The 20,471-nt window shown below is 33.9% G+C and overlaps 2 protein-coding genes across 2 annotated transcripts; both read right to left on the bottom strand.

Annotated features, from left to right (window-relative positions):
• Positions 1–1,723: 1,723 nt before the first annotated feature.
• On the bottom strand, positions 1,724–4,971 carry LOC143596892 (adenosine kinase 2-like). The gene is made up of 11 exons (XM_077075550.1): positions 4,836–4,971; positions 4,635–4,688; positions 4,264–4,310; positions 3,642–3,673; positions 3,456–3,557; positions 3,242–3,386; positions 3,053–3,150; positions 2,892–2,962; positions 2,297–2,363; positions 2,037–2,220; positions 1,724–1,965 (listed from the first exon to the last, which is right to left on the bottom strand). The coding sequence occupies exons 1-11, from the start codon at positions 4,922–4,924 to the stop codon at positions 1,823–1,825; spliced, it is 1,032 nt and encodes a 343-aa protein (XP_076931665.1). The 5' UTR covers positions 4,925–4,971; the 3' UTR covers positions 1,724–1,822.
• Positions 4,972–11,720: 6,749 nt separating this feature from the next.
• Positions 11,721–17,170, bottom strand: LOC143596891 (adenosine kinase 2-like). Its single transcript, XM_077075549.1, has 11 exons — positions 17,035–17,170; positions 16,834–16,887; positions 16,466–16,512; positions 13,639–13,670; positions 13,452–13,553; positions 13,238–13,382; positions 13,050–13,147; positions 12,889–12,959; positions 12,294–12,360; positions 12,034–12,217; positions 11,721–11,962 (listed from the first exon to the last, which is right to left on the bottom strand). The coding sequence occupies exons 1-11, from the start codon at positions 17,121–17,123 to the stop codon at positions 11,820–11,822; spliced, it is 1,032 nt and encodes a 343-aa protein (XP_076931664.1). The 5' UTR covers positions 17,124–17,170; the 3' UTR covers positions 11,721–11,819.
• Between the last annotated feature and the right edge of the window lie 3,301 nt (positions 17,171–20,471).

The raw sequence follows: 20,471 nt of genomic DNA, 5'->3' as shown, positions 1-20,471 counted from the left end.
TAGCTGTATAATTGTATTTCATAGTCAATATTATATTAATACAACAAGCATAATAACCTGACTTGGCAAAATAGGCAAGAGTTGGGCAAAGGTCGGTTGACGGGTTTGGATAAAAACAATTAAAACTTGTAGAGTTGTAGGATGGGTTAAAATGGGTCAACCCATCATATCGCGTGTTGACCTGGGCCACCACTTAACCCCGTTTTCTTAAATGTTTTCTTAAATTATTATAAAAAGTGTTAATACATGCATAAGGAGCCGTCTTCGAGGATTGTTAAATTTTTTTGTGCTGCATGTGAAAAAAAAATTTAGGTCTTAAGTAAAAGGTATTTTTCTGGGGGATTTAAACAATTAAGTTTTTAAATAAGCTTACTTGCTTATAATTTGGATTGTGTAAAAAAATTTTGTTTATAAATATAAGTTTAAATGAGTTGAATAGTTAGATTTAAACATTAAAAATACATATTTTTTCAAAGAAATATATAACTTTTCTTTAAAATTTTGGGTTTAGCGGGGTGTCAGGCCGGTGTCGCTCAACCACGTACTTGCCCTCCTCGAAAATCGGCATTGTACATGTACGAAAATTACATTAGTGATAAATAATGTGATGTTATAACTAAAATGAACTCTCATAGCATATCCGAACACACTTACACATATTCACTACATATACGCTATACCTCTTTCTCTCATTTCGGTTTCAACTCTCTCTCTAGCGTTGGGTCATGATCAAGAAATCATTTTATACTACTTATGTTTATCTTATTTAACTAAAATACAAGATTATGTTAAAATTATAAAATTCAATAACAGACAAGTCACGTCATTGAATGAAAATCCTAGATTTAAAATAAGAATAATGAGAAAAAAATTATAAATATAGGAGTGTTCAAAAGTCAATACCAAATCCACCTATAAGTGAGTTTGGACCCGCCAGTTGGGCCAAATTACAACAGAATATTTGGGGATTTCGAAAGAGAAAAGAAGTTCTCAAATTTATAGGTGTAGAATAGAATCATAGATAAGAGTTCTAATATTTGATATGAATGATTATTAATAAATAGATGTTAGTCATTTGTTTAAAAAAGAGTGACATTTGATATAACAAGTACAGTGGCGAAGCTTGGACGTGAACGCCGGGGGAGGGGGGGGCGAACTCAAAATGTATAAAAAATTTCATAAATGAGGGGAGGGCGGACTTAAATTTTTGGTCGAAAACCGACAAATTTACACTACGCATAAAATATTTCGGACGAAAAACGGCTAAATTTACACTAAAGCGCGAAAAAACAGGGGGGGCGGGGCCACCCCTGGCCCTCATTATACTTCGCTCCTGAACAAGTAGCTAATCACTTGTAGCGTAATAGTGTTAAGTTATCTATACAATGGTATACACGATACAATCGTATAGAGGTAGATTTAAGAGTACGATTAAAAAAACGTGTGTTTATCGTACTAAATTCTTTTTGATATAACATGTCTTTATAACTTTCTACAAATTTTGAAAATCAGATCATTGTCTGAACTCGTATTTCTAATGCTAAGTCGAACAAGTCTTAAATATTCCGACTATATTGTATATAAAATTCAAAATTTAGAGTATAGAAAAACAAAAAAGAAAATCCAAAGAATTAGAAAATTTTAACACTAGTCATTAAACATCATGTTATCCCTAACAAACATAATTCAAATCCAAAAATTCAGTTACACAAAAACTAAATAGTCCGAAATCAATTATTGATTTAAATAATAAACTTCAAGGTACGCTATGAGGCCAAACACGACATAATTCAAAACCTAAAAATCTACAACTGTTTGAAATCTAGTTAAAATCAGGCTTCTCTGGATATGTGCATCCTGATCTTTGGATGATCACATTGGAAGCATAGCACCCGGCTCTCACACATTCCGCGATCGGCTTTTCAAGAACCATTTGAGACAAAAATCCCCCAACAAATGCATCACCTAAATATAACCATTGGTATCAACAAGTTTCATATGTGAACATGTAAAACATTTAATAAAAATTTTCAAACCTGCTCCATTGGTATCATCAAGTTTCTCCTTTGGCAAGAAGACCACCGGATATTTTGTAACTTTTCCGTCTTGTGCAACTACAACAGGATCGGCACCTTGAGTGATCACAGTGATCCGCTTGTGGGCCCCGGATGCTTTTGGTAATTGAGAGATTTTGATTGCAATCTCCTCCACATTATCGGTCTGAAAAACGAGCAGTTATATATCTATATTCGTGTTTAATCATATACTATTGTGTTAAACCACAAATGGTTCTAACCTCCCAACCATGAACCTTTGAATATGTTCTTGCTTCGGTTTCGTTTCCAAAAACATAATCCACATACCTGCATTATTATTTAACAGAAAAAAATTAAAAAGAAATTTTCTAATGTGGACTGATAACTAGGTGAGTAAACTAGCCTAGCTGCCCATGAGCTAATCGATATGGTCTTGCTAGAAGCTTAAATCGAGCTCGAGCCTAAGAAACGAACCAGAGCAGAACCTGAACTTATTAAGCTCGAGCTGGCCCGCGAGCCTAAAGAGCCTACTATTTATATAAACTTCAATAAAAACAATAAATATATACTTATACAATAATTCTTATTATATATAAATTATGATTAAAAAATTATATAATACATATTAAGGTTATAAATAAAAAGTATAATTTATACATGTATATGTATATATAAAATAGTTTTAAATATACAAAGTAATAAATAAACGAGCCAAGCTCTTGCTTGTAAACTACTCACGAACCAAGTTCAAGCCCGAGCTCAGGTTAGACGAGCGAAACTTGAGCTTGGGCCTGGCTTGGCTAGGTAAGTTTACACCCCTAGTAAAAACTTGATAAATCAACAGATAAAACTCACGGTAAGGCTTTATCTTGAGCATCCTTAAAGAATTCACAGATGAACGGTGCAGATAAGTTCATTATGAAAACCTACATGTTAAAAAAAAATCAAAACCAATATAAGAAACTTAGGGGTGTTTCGTGTTTGGTTTGCGGGTTTGAAAACATTATTATTGTTACCTTGTTGGTTGCAGCCACATGCTGACCTACAAGCTGAATTGATTCGGGAGACACCGTAAGGAAAAAGCCCGCAATATAAATGTACTTAGCCTTCTCAACTATATATCAAACAGTTGATCTTAATTAGCAACCTTAAAATATGCATGAAATAAGTTAGGGAAAAAAAAAACTCAAGTGCAGAATCAGTACCGAGAGCCCAATTTTCTGGACGTTTTAAGTGATCGGGCTTGTAGCAGTTGGCAGCAGACAGGTTGGCAACAAGTGACCTCTCGCCACCAACGACACAAACAGCGCATGTACCCGTTGGTGCAGTTTCATGCTCATAATAGTGCGCCTAAAGAATATCAATCATTAGAAAAACATGTAACTTATTTAAATAAAAACAAGATTACTAAGTACATACATTAACACCAGCACTTTTGGAGTTCTTTTTCATCTCCTCCCCATACTTGTCCTTCCCAATACAACCAATAAAACTTGTTGCGCCCGGTATTTGAAGTAGCCACTACAAAAAGGATAAGCCAGGGTTCTTATTTATATAAATCCAAATGGAAGTATAAAACAGTTGTTCAACACTTCAACTACTTACCTGCGCAACTCGGATTGAATTCTGAGTAGCGCCTGCAATAAATACTGATAATTAGAGCCCGGGTACCACAATCTAGGGGTGTTGATCGGGTTTATTACTTGGGTTTCGGTTCTGATTATTCAGGTTTTTTGTGTATGATATTGTATACGATAACTGACCCGTATCTCATTCGGGTTCGTCGAGCCATGTAGTCCAGGTTTGTACATATTTGTAAATTTTATAGAATTTTGGCTTACATACTACACTTTTGCCCCAAAATATTCTAGCCATTTGTTTAGGAAGTTAATACAACTCAAGACAAGAACAAACCATTTTGACCATCAGTTTCTGGGTATTCTGGTAACGAGTTTGTTCAGGTCAGGTTAATCGTGTATGGATAAAATCAATAGCCTTATCACAATCCTTGTTACTTTTTAAAAATGATAAGGATTGAGGTAATATAAAACTATGTATATATATTGTAGCTTGTCTTTTACTAAAACCGTAGTCAGCGGTTCAGCCCGCAATTTTTGCCATTATAACCAGGCAAACCAGACCATGAACATCCATACCGAAAATGGTTTGGATTTTATAACAAGAGTGTAAGCTATATATAAATGATAAGAATTATATATAAAGTCACCTCCAGCAATATACTCTACTTTGTATTTGGAAGACATTTCATCATACCTGAAACCAAAATAAGAACATCAAAATCAATAATAATAATAATAATATAACAAACATGCAGCATGTGATCATTAACCTCATGTGTAATGTTACAAAAAGGCTTTGTTTAAAAATGCCATAATTCTAAATCAATGTGATTAGCATTATTATCCCTAGCTAATTATGTGATAATTAATTAGCATGATTGGTTTTGCTATTCAAAAGGGGGTTGCGGCGCAGCTTGTTGCCCGTTTGTCTGCCACTTTATTGTAATCGTTTTATAATAATATATAAGAAACTAGTGTAAAAAAAAATTAATTAATTAAGATGAATTAAAACACTTACATAGGCAAATGCTTGTCTTCAGCAAGGATAGCATTGTTCACCTTGACATCATACCTAATGATCGATATATATTAAACTTTTTTATTATAATATATTTAGGCATGCATAATTAAATATGAACAAATTAATAATTTATAGATCAAAATGAATGGTAATTATGAATTTATCTATGCATTAAAAAGAAAAGAAAATGATTAATACTTAGAGAGGAAGTGTTGGTCGACTACTGCTGAGATGTCAAGAAGAGGGTTTCCCATACCCAAAAGTATTCCTTCATAATCTGCACCCATTTTCTGATCTTTTCAGGGTTTACGTCACGATCTGATGAAACAGCCACACGATGATGACTTGAACAAACACCTTAAAATTGTCACCGCTTACTTAAGAGTAGTAACAAATATATTTGTCATTTTATTTTAGGTATCAAAAGTCAAAAACCATCGCGCGAATTCGGTTGATATCGATTACATTTGTTATTTGTTATGATAAAGACACTAAATCAAAATAATAAATTATTGAATGTTGAGAATAGTACCGGCATTCATATAACTTATGGAAAAACGTTTAAAACAAAAATAATAATAATAATAATAATAGAAACATATTAAACGGCATGTTTTTGGTAAAGCATGCAAGTGGTCGCAAATTAAGTCGGTATCGATTATGTTCCCAATAGTGCTATAAAAAAACTTCTGCTAGTCAACAAGCCAATCAAGAAAGCATCTCAGCGTTTGAAGGCCTTATGTATTTTGACTTCCTTTTCTTTTATTTTTCACTTTTGTGTTTCTTAGTGCTCTTTTTAAGACACAAATTTTTCGTGTTTTTCAAATATACCGTTGTGACGTACTTTTTTTATTTGTGTTCCGATATTGAAAACTGAGTAACTGCGATTTCATACGCATCTCTTTAAGTTCTTAACAACGCCATCTATCGGCGTGAAACGTCCATTAATTTAATCTAAAGTTGGAAAAGTAATATTTTTGGAAAAAAAAAATATTATAACAATTCGAAAATCAAAAACTTAAAATAACATGAAGTGAAAATGAAAGAATAGATTTTCGAAGTTGTATTGGGCTAAATCGGTTAGTGTATAAACTTATTACATAGGCTTAAATAATAAATCTGGGTAAAGAGGTTGACTTTGGCCCATAACTACGAATGTAGCAATTAAATATCTTATAAACAATAATAATTAAAGATTTACTAATTTATAGGATAAAATTTATTTATTTGTTTATTTATTTTAAATTAGGACTGTTAATAATGGTCATATAACCATTAGAGCACTGTGATGTTCGGCATCACGATCTCACTTGGGATTTAATTTCAGTAGTATGAGGCTCAAGAGCGGTGTTCTCGTAATACTGCGATGGCACCGCAACCCTCTGGTAAACACTATGTCCACCCTTATTTCATTATAGTTGACAAACATTATAGATTTCTTTTTTAAATCCTAAACTAATTGTGTGGGTTGTTACTCACGTGCGTGCCAAATCAACCAAAAACTCAAAAGAAACTTTAACAGCCTTTTTAAGATAGAATATCAACCGTCAATACTGATTTTGATGCTACAGACCTGACTCGCCCGGAAACACCGTCAAGAATGAAACATCTGATTGTGGGGAAAAAACTCCATTGAATTAAATTTCGAACCTAAGGCCTATCACAGTGCCATTAGACAATTACACCAAAACCTCTAAGTGATGTTTGAGGAAGTAGGAAGTAGGAACCCACAATGCTTCGTTATGGGTTGACTTTGTTGGAGTGGCTTCATAATCATTAAATGTGACATCATAAGTAACACTAGGAAATTAGGGGTAAAGGTTCACTTATATACAGTAATACCTAACATTATACTTTTTGCCTAACCATTCTTGTATTTTGGAGTTTGTAAAAATATGATTTAACGGCCTAGAAGGTGTCATGTGAATTCAGTAAAACATATTTAGTCATATGTATTTTTTGATAACTTTATATATGAATGATAATCAAAGGACATAAAATTATCAAATATTTTTAAGAACTGATACCGGTAATTTCTTTTTTTTTTTTAACGACTAAATGTTAGCATCTATATAAATTAAACTCTTAACCTTATATTTTGCATTCTAACCGCCTTACCAAAATCTCACCAAAGGTTATTATACTTTTAGAAGTGTAAACCCCAAGATCTTGAGATAGTATTTGGGCCTTTGGGGATTCCAAAACCATGGTCAAAACTTGATTATTCGGAGATTAGCCCGATGAAATTTCATCGGAAAACTATAAAAGTTATAAAAAATAATTATTATTTTTAGTTATCATTCAATATTGTTATTTGTTTTATAGAACGATGGGTATGTGTTATAAAACGGACCTTAGCAAAAAGCTAGTAACAAATAAACATTACAAGGAAGAGTTGTTAAAGTTCAAATTATACCAACCACATCATTCTACCAAAAATTTTCGCTCTATTTTGCACCCGAAGAAAACTATAGGGCTTAATATCTTCTAAGACTGTCGAAGGAGACTCCATATTGAAAACCTTCTTGTTTCCCGCACGCCAAAGACACCAACATGTTATTTACCAAAATCACTTTAAGAAGCTTCGTTTTCTTTTTCAACAAAGGCCATCCGTTTGGACAATTATGAAGCAGACCCGGCCCAAAAGGAGGGGGGGGGGGGGCAGTGGCACAAAAAGTATTTTATAAGGCTGTAGTTGGGAGTACATGATTCAATATGTTCATACGTGATTAATTGATTATGAATCGCTTTCTTTTGTTTTTCCATAGAATTATGCTTAGTAAGCACAAAGAACCAGATCTAGTAAACCTTAAATGCTAGATCATTGCACTTCGTACTGACACTAAGGATATGAAAGTTTAACTAACATACATTTGAATACCAAAGGGTGAGGAACACAAGGAACATTCATGTTGTACTTTGCTTTACAAATAGATTGTACCTGTTTGATTCATAGTGTTCATAAACTTTCATAGATTCCAGAACAAAAGAAAGTTTTCCTGTTGTTCTTGACGTTTAATCTCGCCCGAATAGGTATACAACAGGTTGAACAATTACATAAGTCAACTTGATCTGTAATAAAAGAATGATAAATAAAGTTGCGAATTACATTATTATACCGCCGGGGGGGGGGGGGTCTTACTTGCATGTTCGACCTGTTCGGTTGCTAGAACATTAATCATGTAAGCATAAGCTTTGCATCCTACTGATGTAACAAATACACACTCTTAGCTAATTAATGAAACCTACCTTGAGATCAGACAGGAAATTTTGTTTATGAACAGCAGATGATAAGTATGTTCCAATTTTCTTATAACCTGCTTTCTTAAGATGGAAGTTCATCCATTTTTAAGGGACTTTTAATTAATCGCATTAATTAGCTCCTCAGGACCTCAACATCACCCACATCATTTATATCATCAATAGGTTTTATAATGGTTTATACCATTATTATACATTATTGTCCTCCACCTATTCCATAGGTTGGGGACTTTCAAAGGTTGAGATATCTGTCAAAAGGTAATTCTCTCGAAGTCACAAATATAAGATAAATATCAATACCAGTCATCTGTTAGGCTATGTGTAGTGGAGAGGATACAAATGGGGGGCGAATTGTGACACGTGACACCCAGTCAATAAAAGAGGCGAATTTGTTTTTGGGGTGTAATGGTGTAGGGGCTACAAATTGGGCCCATGGTATCTTTTTTTATTATTTTCTTTTTATAATTAAACTAATCAAATAAAAACAATTTCTTCAAATAATTAAATAAAAATGCATTAAAATTAAAAAGAAATACAAAAAAAATACATAACTAAAAATATAATAAAACATATAGCTCGGTTGGCGTACATGTTTAGGTTCGGGTCGGAAAATTGAAACGGATAGCTCGGTTGGTTTAGGTTCATCGGGTTCCATTGTAACGTTCGGTTGGTTTTGCGAACCATGGTGTTGACCGAAAGGACGGAATGGGTGGTTCGGGTTGTTTCTAGGATTCATTTTGCATATACATATATACACACACACACAACATATATACATATACATATACATATACATATATATATATATCACACACAACATGTATACATATACATATACATATATATATATACACACACACAATACATACATATACATATATATATATATATATATATATATCACACACAACATATATACATATACATATACATATATATACAATAGTAATATAATAATAATAATATATAATATAATAATAATAACCTTCATATCCTCTAGGCGATATTTAAACCCCGTCCCCGCCCCCGCCCCAAATCGCCCACATATCGCCAGGGGGGGCGATGTTCGCGCCCAAATTCGCCCCTTTTCACCCCTAACTCACGCCCACTATATATAGCCTTATATACAAAGAGGCTAACCAAATAGAGATAAAAGTATCAAAACATTTATAAGTTGAGAAATTAAGCTAAAAAACAAGTTGAGGCTGAAAGATCAACATGACTAAAATATAAATTTTGAAATTACTAGCATCACCAGCCAATTGCTTTGAAATAGCTGCACAAAAACTAGGAAAATGACATGTGAATTTACAATTAACGTGAGGTTGGTTTTACTATATTAATTAACTAGGTTAAAAACCCGTGTATTACACGGGTCTGAATAATTTAAAAGGAAAAAAAGATAAATCAAAAAAATAAATATTACATATATACCTTAAAGTTAAATTCACGTATATATGAGTATATTTCCTGGTAAAAGGATAAATAAAAAAGTTAGAATGATGATATAACAATATTATCCTAATGTTTTTTGTTTTTTTTTTTGGGAAAAAGGTAGAAATAAAGAAATACTAGATTGACACCTGACAAAAGTTGGATTCTTTTGTTATATAGGATAGATAGATAGGTTAAGAACCCGTGTATTATACGAGTCTGAATAATTTAAAAAGAAAAAAAATTAAGCAAAAAAAAATTTACATAAATACATTCCTTGTAAAAAGATTAAAAAAAGATAAATAAAAAAGTTAAAATGATGATATTGAAACAATATTATCCTAATATTTTAGATGGGAAAACATAGAAATAGAGGACTGTTTGATTGACGCATGACAGTAAATGGATTCCTTTATTATATAGGATACAGTAAATGGATTCCTTTATTATATAGGATAGATTATTTGAAAAAGACATTCTATGGACCATGCCATTTATTTTTCTTGGAGACTGTACGTTTCAAGCTTTCAATCCACCAGCATCTTGTTGAAGATGACTACTGGGATGCCAATATAAACATCAGATTCGTGTACTTCACTCGCAATCTTAAACATTTACGTGAAAAAACAAACGTTGGCTACATCACAACAAAATATAAAAACTTTTAGCTGTATAATTGTATTTCATAGTCAATATTATATTAATACAACAAGCATAATAACCTGACTTGGCAAAATAGGCAAGAGTTGGGCAAAGGTCGGTTGACGGGTTTGGATAAAAACAATTAAAACTTGTAGAGTTGTGGGATGGGTTAAAATGGGTCAACCCATCATATCGCGTGTTGACCTGGGCCACCACTTAACCCCGTTTTCTTAAATGTTTTCTTAAATTATTATAAAAAGTGTTAATACATGCATAAGGAGCCGTCTTCGAGGATTGTTAAATTTTTTTGTGCTGCATGTGAAAAAAAAATTTAGGTCTTAAGTAAAAGGTATTTTTCTGGGGGATTTAAACAATTAAGTTTTTAAATAAGCTTACTTGCTTATAATTTGGATTGTGTAAAAAAATTTTGTTTATAAATATAAGTTTAAATGAGTTGAATAGTTAGATTTAAACATTAAAAATACATATTTTTTCAAAGAAATATATAACTTTTCTTTAAAATTTTGGGTTTAGCGGGGTGTCAGGCCGGTGTCGCTCAACCACGTACTTGCCCTCCTCGAAAATCGGCATTGTACATGTACGAAAATTACATTAGTGATAAATAATGTGATGTTATAACTAAAATGAACTCTCATAGCATATCCGAACACACTTACACATATTCACTACATATACGCTATACCTCTTTCTCTCATTTCGGTTTCAACTCTCTCTCTAGCGTTGGGTCATGATCAAGAAATCATTTTATACTACTTATGTTTATCTTATTTAACTAAAATACAAGATTATGTTAAAATTATAAAATTCAATAACAGACAAGTCACGTCATTGAATGAAAATCCTAGATTTAAAATAAGAATAATGAGAAAAAAATTATAAATATAGGAGTGTTCAAAAGTCAATACCAAATCCACCTATAAGTGAGTTTGGACCCGCCAGTTGGGCCAAATTACAACAGAATATTTGGGGATTTCGAAAGAGAAAAGAAGTTCTCAAATTTATAGGTGTAGAATAGAATCATAGATAAGAGTTCTAATATTTGATATGAATGATTATTAATAAATAGATGTTAGTCATTTGTTTAAAAAAGAGTGACATTTGATATAACAAGTACAGTGGCGAAGCTTGGACGTGAACGCCGGGGGAGGGGGGGGCGAACTCAAAATGTATAAAAAATTTCATAAATGAGGGGAGGGCGGACTTAAATTTTTGGTCGAAAACCGACAAATTTACACTACGCATAAAATATTTCGGACGAAAAACGGCTAAATTTACACTAAAGCGCGAAAAAACAGGGGGGGCGGGGCCACCCCTGGCCCTCATTATACTTCGCCCCTGAACAAGTAGCTAATCACTTGTAGCGTAATAGTGTTAAGTTATCTATACAATGGTATACACGATACAATCGTATAGAGGTAGATTTAAGAGTACGATTAAAAAAACGTGTGTTTATCGTACTAAATTCTTTTTGATATAACATGTCTTTATAACTTTCTACAAATTTTGAAAATCAGATCATTGTCTGAACTCGTATTTCTAATGTTAAGTCGAACAAGTCTAAAATATTCCGACTATATTGTATATAAAATTCAAAATTTAGAGTATAGAAAAACAAAAAAGAAAATCCAAAGAATTAGAAAATTTTAACACTAGTCATTAAACATCATGTTATCCCTAACAAACATAATTCAAATCCAAAAATTCAGTTACACAAAAACTAAATAGTCCGAAATCAATTATTGATTTAAATAATAAACTTCAAGGTACGCTGTGAGGCCAAACACGACATAATTCAAAACCTAAAAATCTACAACTGTTTGAAATCTAGTTAAAATCAGGCTTCTCTGGATATGTGCATCCTGATCTTTGGATGATCACATTGGAAGCATAGCACCCGGCTCTCACACATTCCGCGATCGGCTTTTCAAGAACCATTTGAGACAAAAATCCCCCAACAAATGCATCACCTAAATATAACCATTGGTATCAACAAGTTTCATATGTGAACATGTAAAACATTTAATAAAAATTTTCAAACCTGCTCCATTGGTATCATCAAGTTTCTCCTTTGGCAAGAAGACCACCGGATATTTTGTAACTTTTCCGTCTTGTGCAACTACAACAGGATCGGCACCTTGAGTGATCACAGTGATCCGCTTGTGGGCCCCGGATGCTTTTGGTAATTGAGAGATTTTGATTGCAATCTCCTCCACATTATCGGTCTGAAAAACGAGCAGTTATATATCTATATTCGTGTTTAATCATATACTATTGTGTTAAACCACAAATGGTTCTAACCTCCCAACCATGAACCTTTGAATATGTTCTTGCTTCGGTTTCGTTTCCAAAAACATAATCCACATACCTGCATTATTATTTAACAGAAAAAAATTAAAAAGAAATTTTCTAATGTGGACTGATAACTAGGTGAGTAAACTAGCCTAGCTGCCCATGAGCTAATCGATATGGTCTTGCTAGAAGCTTAAATCGAGCTCGAGCCTAAGAAACGAACCAGAGCAGAACCTGAACTTATTAAGCTCGAGCTGGCCCGCGAGCCTAAAGAGCCTACTATTTATATAAACTTCAATAAAAACAATAAATATATACTTATACAATAATTCTTATTATATATAAATTATGATTAAAAAATTATATAATACATATTAAGGGTATAAATAAAAAGTATAATTTATACATGTATATGTATATATAAAATAGTTTTAAATATACAAAGTAATAAATAAACGAGCCAAGCTCTTGCTTGTAAACTACTCACGAACCAAGTTCAAGCCCGAGCTCAGGTTAGACGAGCGAAACTTGAGCTTGGGCCTGGCTTGGCTAGGTAAGTTTACACCCCTAGTAATAACTTGATAAATCAACAGATAAAACTCACGGTAAGGCTTTATCTTGAGCATCCTTAAAGAATTCACAGATGAACGGTGCAGATAAGTTCATTATGAAAACCTACATGTTAAAAAAAAATCAAAACCAATATAAGAAACTTAGGGGTGTTTCATGTTTGGTTTGCGGGTTTGAAAACATTATTATTGTTACCTTGTTGGTTGCAGCCACATGCTGACCTACAAGCTGAATTGATTCGGGAGACACCGTAAGGAAAAAGCCCGCAATATAAATGTACTTAGCCTTCTCAACTATATATCAAACAGTTGATCTTAATTAGCAACCTTAAAATATGCATGAAATAAGTTAGGGAAAAAAAAACTCAAGTGCAGAATCAGTACCGAGAGCCCAATTTTCTGGACGTTTTAAGTGATCGGGCTTGTAGCAGTTGGCAGCAGACAGGTTGGCAACAAGTGACCTCTCGCCACCAACGACACAAACAGCGCATGTACCCGTTGGTTCAGTTTCATGCTTATAATAGTGCACCTAAAGAATATCAATCATTAGAAAAACATGTAACTTATTTAAATAAAAACAAGATTACTAAGTACATACATTAACACCAGCACTTTTGGAGTTCTTTTTCATCTCCTCCCCATACTTGTCCTTCCCAATACAACCAATAAAACTTGTTGCGCCCGGTATTTGAAGTAGCCACTACAAAAAGGATAAGCCAGGGTTCTTTATTTATATAAATCCAAATGGAAGTATAAAACAGTTGTTCAACACTTCAACTACTTACCTGCGCAACTCGGATTGAATTCTGAGTAGCGCCTGCAATAAATACTGATAATTAGAGCCCGGTACCACAATCTAGGGGTGTTGATCGGGTTTATTACTTGGGTTTCGGTTCTGATTATTCAGGTTTTTTGTGTATGATATTGTATACGATAACTGACCCGTATCTCATTCGGGTTCGTCGGGCCGTGTAGTCCAGGTTTGTACATATTTGTAAATTTTATAGAATTTTGGCTTACATACTACACTTTTGCCCCAAAATATTCTAGCCATTTGTTTAGGAAGTTAATACAACTCAAGACAAGAACAAACCATTTTGACCATCTGTGACACCCGGTAAATTCCCAATCCCTTAAACCAAGTAATCAACCTAAATATTAGGTAATTATGTTATGTGCGCCCTGCGCGAACGCGCTATGTTAGAATCAGCGCGTGCATTTGTTATGTGCGCCCTGCGCGAGCGCGCCATGTTAAGAACCAGCGTGGGCATATGTTATATGCGCCATGCGCGAATGTTTTGGCTTTATGTTTTCATGCACCTTAACGTTATGTTGTCTAATGGGTTGACCATCCCGCATGATGCTAAGGCGGGTGCATCCTAAATCGTTTATGCGCGTGCGGAAGGGAACTAACCTCCCCGCATGGCGGGAACATTGAGAGCTAGTTTGTCTGAAGCTCCAAGATGGAATTGACTTCAACATAACTGATCACTATGTTGAAATACCAAGACCACCTGGAGAATCTACAAATGAAACTCAATGTCCTAACTGCGAGAAGGTTACGCACCTACCCGCAGCAAAGAAATGTCCTTCACGCAGAAAGCTATGCGCACAAAGTGATACGCACAGAACACTTAGTCTATTCTCCAGACGTAAGGAGATTACTCCCGCCCAAAAGGAAACAGTAGCGTGTTTCAGAGATTTTCCACTTTTTACTGTACACTAACAAAAGTACCTGAAAAAGCACACTGTAACACGAAAAGTCAACTGTCAGCCACCCTATTCTCACCAACCCCAGACCTGCATGTCCTGACCAAATCAAATCAAAATCTTTTATCCACTACTCCACTCTTAAATAAATAATAATAATTTCCATACTTTATCATCATTACCCCTAGATATGAAAAGATTACAATCCCCTAAAGCAAGGGATTGTGTTCCCTTGAGTTTGCCTATAAATATGTAACCTAAATTATCACCCAAAACACACTTCAAAGAACTGCAAACTTGCACTAATCCTCTCCCAAGCATCCGTTGTTTTCATTTCCGATCCTGTTACTAGGTAAGCCGAGAATATAACCTTGAGATCTACTTTCCAACCCTTATATTCTCCTATTTCTTGATCTTAATATATATACTTCTTGTTATTTAATCGTATTCTAGACCTTCAATTCCAAGGCCAACACCAAGAAAACCCGAATCTCGATTTAATCCCTTAACAAGAACCACAGGTGAGTCTCACAGCCCCTATTCTCGCTGTTTTCACTGTTTTTAAACTGTTTTCGGGGCGAGGGACACGTACTTAAATAATGTTTTATCATGGTATACTTACAAGCTATACAAGCGATTATGTGTTTAAATTATATTTCATGATGAGCAATGCGAACGGTTATCTAAGGTTTTCGATGTATGTGCGCTAGAACTCGAGTAAGTGATCACTTTACCATTGGAACTCTAAGGGTAGGGACTGCTGGTTTGATCCACCCACTCGTAGGGGTCGCACCTCTTTGCATGGACGAGTGCCTAGTATGGTCATGGGGCAGTACTATGGGTTTGAGCCCGCTCGTAGGGGTCGCACCTCTTTGCATGGACGAGCGCCTTGTTTTCCGGCACAACGTCCGCGCGTAACCCGCGGGACGGAATTATTGATTAGCTCGTAGTGGCAGCGCCACTTTGCATGGACGAGCACATTTTTCCTGAAACGTTCGCGCGTAATCCGCGGGACGGTACTACTCATTTTAGCTCGTAGTGGCAGCGCCACTTTGCACAGACGAGCACAGTGCCCAGAAATGTTCGCGCGTAAACCGCGGAACGATTTTATCAGAATATGTTGATAGAACTACGTTTTACCAAGCATGTGTTTTAATGATGATATCAGAATTATGTTTCAGAATGATTTGTATCAAGATTATGATGCAATACGATTTATCAAGTTACTAAAACTTGTGAACTCACTCAGTTTATACTGATTCGAATGTTTTTACGTGTCTTTCAGGAGATAACTAGGTAGCGCATGGAGTCACACTTAGAGCACCTCACGCTGAACATCTAAAACTAGCTTTTTGGAAGATTTTAGTTCTATCCCTTCGATGCGCGTGGTTGTTCCCGCCGCGCAAGGGGATATGGCGTGGAAATCAACAGTTTTTATACTTGGATGTTTTTATAATTTTTAAACAATGTAATGTATTTGTATTAAACTTTTCATGCGCAATGAAAATCTTTGAATGTTTGCAATGGCCCGTGCTTAATTATCAATCCCCACTCGCGCGCGCCCGGCTGTTTCCGCCGCTCAGGGCCGGGTGTGACACCATCAGTTTCTGGGTATTCTGGTAACGAGTTTGTTCAGGTCAGGTTAATCGTGTATGGATAAAATCAATAGCCTTATCACAATCCTTGTTACTTTTTAAAAATGATAAGGATTGAGGTAATATAAAACTATGTATATATATTGTAGCTTGTCTTTTACTAAAACCGTAGTCAGCGGTTCAGCCCGCAATTTTTGCCATTATAACCAGGCAAACCAGACCATGAACATCCATACCGAAAATGGTTTGGATTTTATAACAAGAGTGTAAGCTATATATAAATGATAAGAATTATATATAAAGTCACCTCCAGCAATATACTCTACTTTGTATTTGGAAGACATTTCATCATACCTGAAACCAAAATAAGAACATCAAAATCAATAATAATAATAATATAACAAACATGCAGCATGTGATCATTAACCTCATGTGTAATGTTACAAAAAGGCTTTGTTTAAAAATGCCATAATTCTAAATCAATGTGATTAGCATTATTATCCCTAGCTAATTATGTGATAATTAATTAGCATGATTGGTTTTGCTATTCAAAAGGGGGTTGCGGCGCAGCTTGTTGCCCGTTTGTCTGCCACTTTATTGTAATCGTTTTACAATAATATATAAGAAACTAGTGTAAAAAAAAATTAATTAATTAAGATGAATTAAAACACTTACATAGGCAAATGCTTGTCTTCAGCAAGGATAGCATTGTTCACCTTGACATCATACCTAATGATCGATATATATTAAACTTTTTTATTATAATATATTTAGGCATGCATAATTAAATATGAACAAATTAATAATTTATAGATCAAAATGAATGGTAATTATGAATTTATCTATGCATTAAAAAGAAAAGAAAATGATTAATACTTAGAGAGGAAGTGTTGGTCGACTACTGCTGAGATGTCAAGAAGAGGGTTTCCCATACCCAAAAGTATTCCTTCATAATCTGCACCCATTTTCTGATCTTTTCAGGGTTTACGTCACGATCTGATGAAACAGCCACACGATGATGACTTGAACAAACACCTTAAAATTGTCACCGCTTACTTAAGAGTAGTAACAAATATATTTGTCATTTTATTTTAGGTATCAAAAGTCAAAAACCATCGCGCGAATTCGGTTGATATCGATTACATTTGTTATTTGTTATGATAAAGACACTAAATCAAAATAATAAATTATTGAATGTTGAGAATAGTACCGGCATTCATATAACTTATGGAAAAACGTTTAAAACAAAAATAATAATAATAATAATAATAATAATAATAATAGAAACATATTAAACGGCATGTTTTTGGTAAAGCATGCAAGTGGTCGCAAATTAAGTCGGTATCGATTATGTTCGCAACAGTACTATAAAAAAACTTCTGCTAGTCAACAAGCCAATCAAGAAAGCATCTCAGCGTTTGAAGGCCTTATGTATTTTGACTTCCTTTTCTTTTATTTTTCACTTTTGTGTTTCTTAGTGCTCTTTTTAAGACACAAATTTTTCGTGTTTTTCAAATATACCGTTCTGACGTACTTTTTTATTTGTTTTCCGATATTGAAAACTGAGTAACTGCGATTTCATACGCATCTATTTAAGTTCTTAACAACGCCATCTATCGGCGTGAAACGTCCATTAATTTAATCTAAAGTTGGAAAAGTAATATTTTTGGAAAAAAAAATATTATAACAATTCGAAAATCAAAAACTTAAAATAACATGAAGTGAAAATGAAAGAATAGATTTTCGAAGTTGTATTGGGCTAAATCGGTTAGTGTATAAACTTATTACATAGGCTTAAATAATAAATCTGGGTAAAGAGGTTGACTTTGGCCCATAACTACGAATGTAGCAATTAAATATCTTATAAACAATAATAATTAAAGATTTACTAATTTATAGGATAAAATTTATTTATTTGTTTATTTATTTTAAATTAGGACTGTTAATAATGGTCATATAACCATTAGAGCACTGTGATGTTCGGCATCACGATCTCACTTGGGATTTAATTTCAGTAGTATGAGGCTCAAGAGCGGTGTTCTCGTAATACTGCGATGGCACCGCAACCCTCTGGTAAACACTATGTCCACCCTTATTTCATTATAGTTGACAAACATTATAGATTTCTTTTTTAAATCCTAAACTAATTGTGTGGGTTGTTACTCACGTGCGTGCCAAATCAACCAAAACCTCAAAAGAAACTTTAACAGCCTTTTTAAGATAGAATATCAACCGTCAATACTGATTTTGATGCTACAGACCTGACTCGCCCGGAAACACCGTCAAGAATGAAACATCTGATTGTGGGGAAAAAACTCCATTGAATTAAATTTCGAACCTAAGGCCTATCACAGTGCCATTAGACAATTACACCAAAACCTCTAAGTGATGTTTGAGGAAGTAGGAAGTAGGAACCCACAATGCTTCGTTATGGGTTGACTTTGTTGGAGTGGCTTCATAATCATTAAATGTGACATCATAAGTAACACTAGGAAATTAGGGGTAAAGGTTCACTTATATACAGTAATACCTAACATTATACTTTTTGCCTAACCATTCTTGTATTTTGGAGCTTGTAAAAATATGATTTAACGGCCTAGAAGGTGTCATGTGAATTCAGTAAAACATATTTAGTCATATATATTTTTTGATAACTTTATATATGAATGATAATCAAAGGACATAAAATTATCAAATATTTTTAAGAACTGATACCGGTAATTTCTTTTTTTTTTTAACGACTAAATGTTAGCATCTATATAAATTAAACTCTTAACCTTATATTTTGCATTCTAACCACCTTACCAAAATCTCACCAAAGGTTATTATACTTTTAGAAGTGTAAACCCCAAGATCTTGAGATAGTATTTGGGCCTTTGGGGATTCCAAAACCATGGTCAAAACTTGATTATTCGGAGATTAGCCCGATGAAATTTCATCGGAAAACTATAAAAGTTATAAAAAATAATTATTATTTTTAGTTATCATTCAATATTGTTATTTGTTTTATAGAAGGATGGGTATGTGTTATAAAACGGACCTTAGCAAAAAGCTAGTAACAAATAAACATTACAAGGAAGAGTTGTTAAAGTTCAAATTATACCAACCACATCATTCTACCAAAAATTTTCGCTCTATTTTGCACCCGAAGAAAACTATAGGGCTTAATATCTTCTAAGACTGTCGAAGGAGACTCCATATTGAAAACCTTCTTGTTTCCCGCACGCCAAAGACACCAACATGTTATTTACCAAAATCACTTTAAGAAGCTTCGTTTTCTTTTTCAACAAAGGCCATCCGTTTGGACAATTATGAAGCAGACCCGGCCCAAAAGGAGGGGGGGGGGGGGGGGCAGTGGCACAAAAAGTATTTTATAAGGCTGTAGTTGGGAGTACATGATTCAATATGTTCATACGTGATTAATTGATTATGAATCGCTTTCTTTTGTTTTTCCATAGAATTATGCTTAGTAAGCACAAAGAACCAGATCTAGTAAACCTTAAATGCTAGATCATTGCACTTCGTACTGACACTAAGGATATGAAAGTTTAACTAACATACATTTGAATACCAAAACTTAGTGACTACAAAAAGATTATTATAATAACAAGCTAAAAAAAATAAAGTAGATATGAATCCCTAATCTTACATGCCCGTATTATTTCATGTGTAAAACTAACTGGTGGGGTTTTTATACATTGATGTGTTTCTCTTTGATAATATTCTTGGATGTGTCATACTTGAAGCGTCATAATCGATATAAACGGTTGACATGTCGTCTTATAAAAAACTCACTCAAGCATTGGAGTGATTCTTCTTTATTGTGATTTTGGGTAAGTCAAGCCAGAAACGTCAAAATCAATATAGACGGTTAGCATCCTGTTTTAGAAAGGCTCACTCGAGTATTAAGGTGGTTTCAAACGCTTTTATAAATTAGGCAAAATCGATATAGATAATCTCACATTTTGTGTATTGTCCGATAATAATCTCACATTTAAAAATCACTATAAATGGTCCAACCTTTTAGCTATTTTTTTTGTCTAAATAGACCTTCGTTAAAAAAACACTTAACGTCGTTAAGTTTTTTCCCGAATTTCAAATCGATGTTTTAGGACTTTTGGTTGGAATAAGAATACGAGTCGACTAATGTAAAACTTATCCAGACGGTGATTCAAGTGACTTGTTTTATTAATTGGAGTTTCAAACTTATCCAATAGATGTTTTATCGTTTGGATCATTGTTTCGAGATAAGTTTTATATCAGTCGACTCATATCCTTTATCCGAACAAAAGCCCTAAAACTTCGGTTTAAAC

The sequence above is a fragment of the Bidens hawaiensis genome, unplaced genomic scaffold (assembly GCF_021521415.1).
Source record: "Bidens hawaiensis isolate Kalapana, Puna unplaced genomic scaffold, B.hawaiensis_p1.1 tig00047350_1, whole genome shotgun sequence".
Taxonomy (NCBI): Eukaryota; Viridiplantae; Streptophyta; class Magnoliopsida; order Asterales; family Asteraceae; genus Bidens; species Bidens hawaiensis.
The sequence above is the reverse complement of the archived record's forward strand: the minus strand, read 5'-3'. Positions and strand labels throughout refer to the sequence as shown.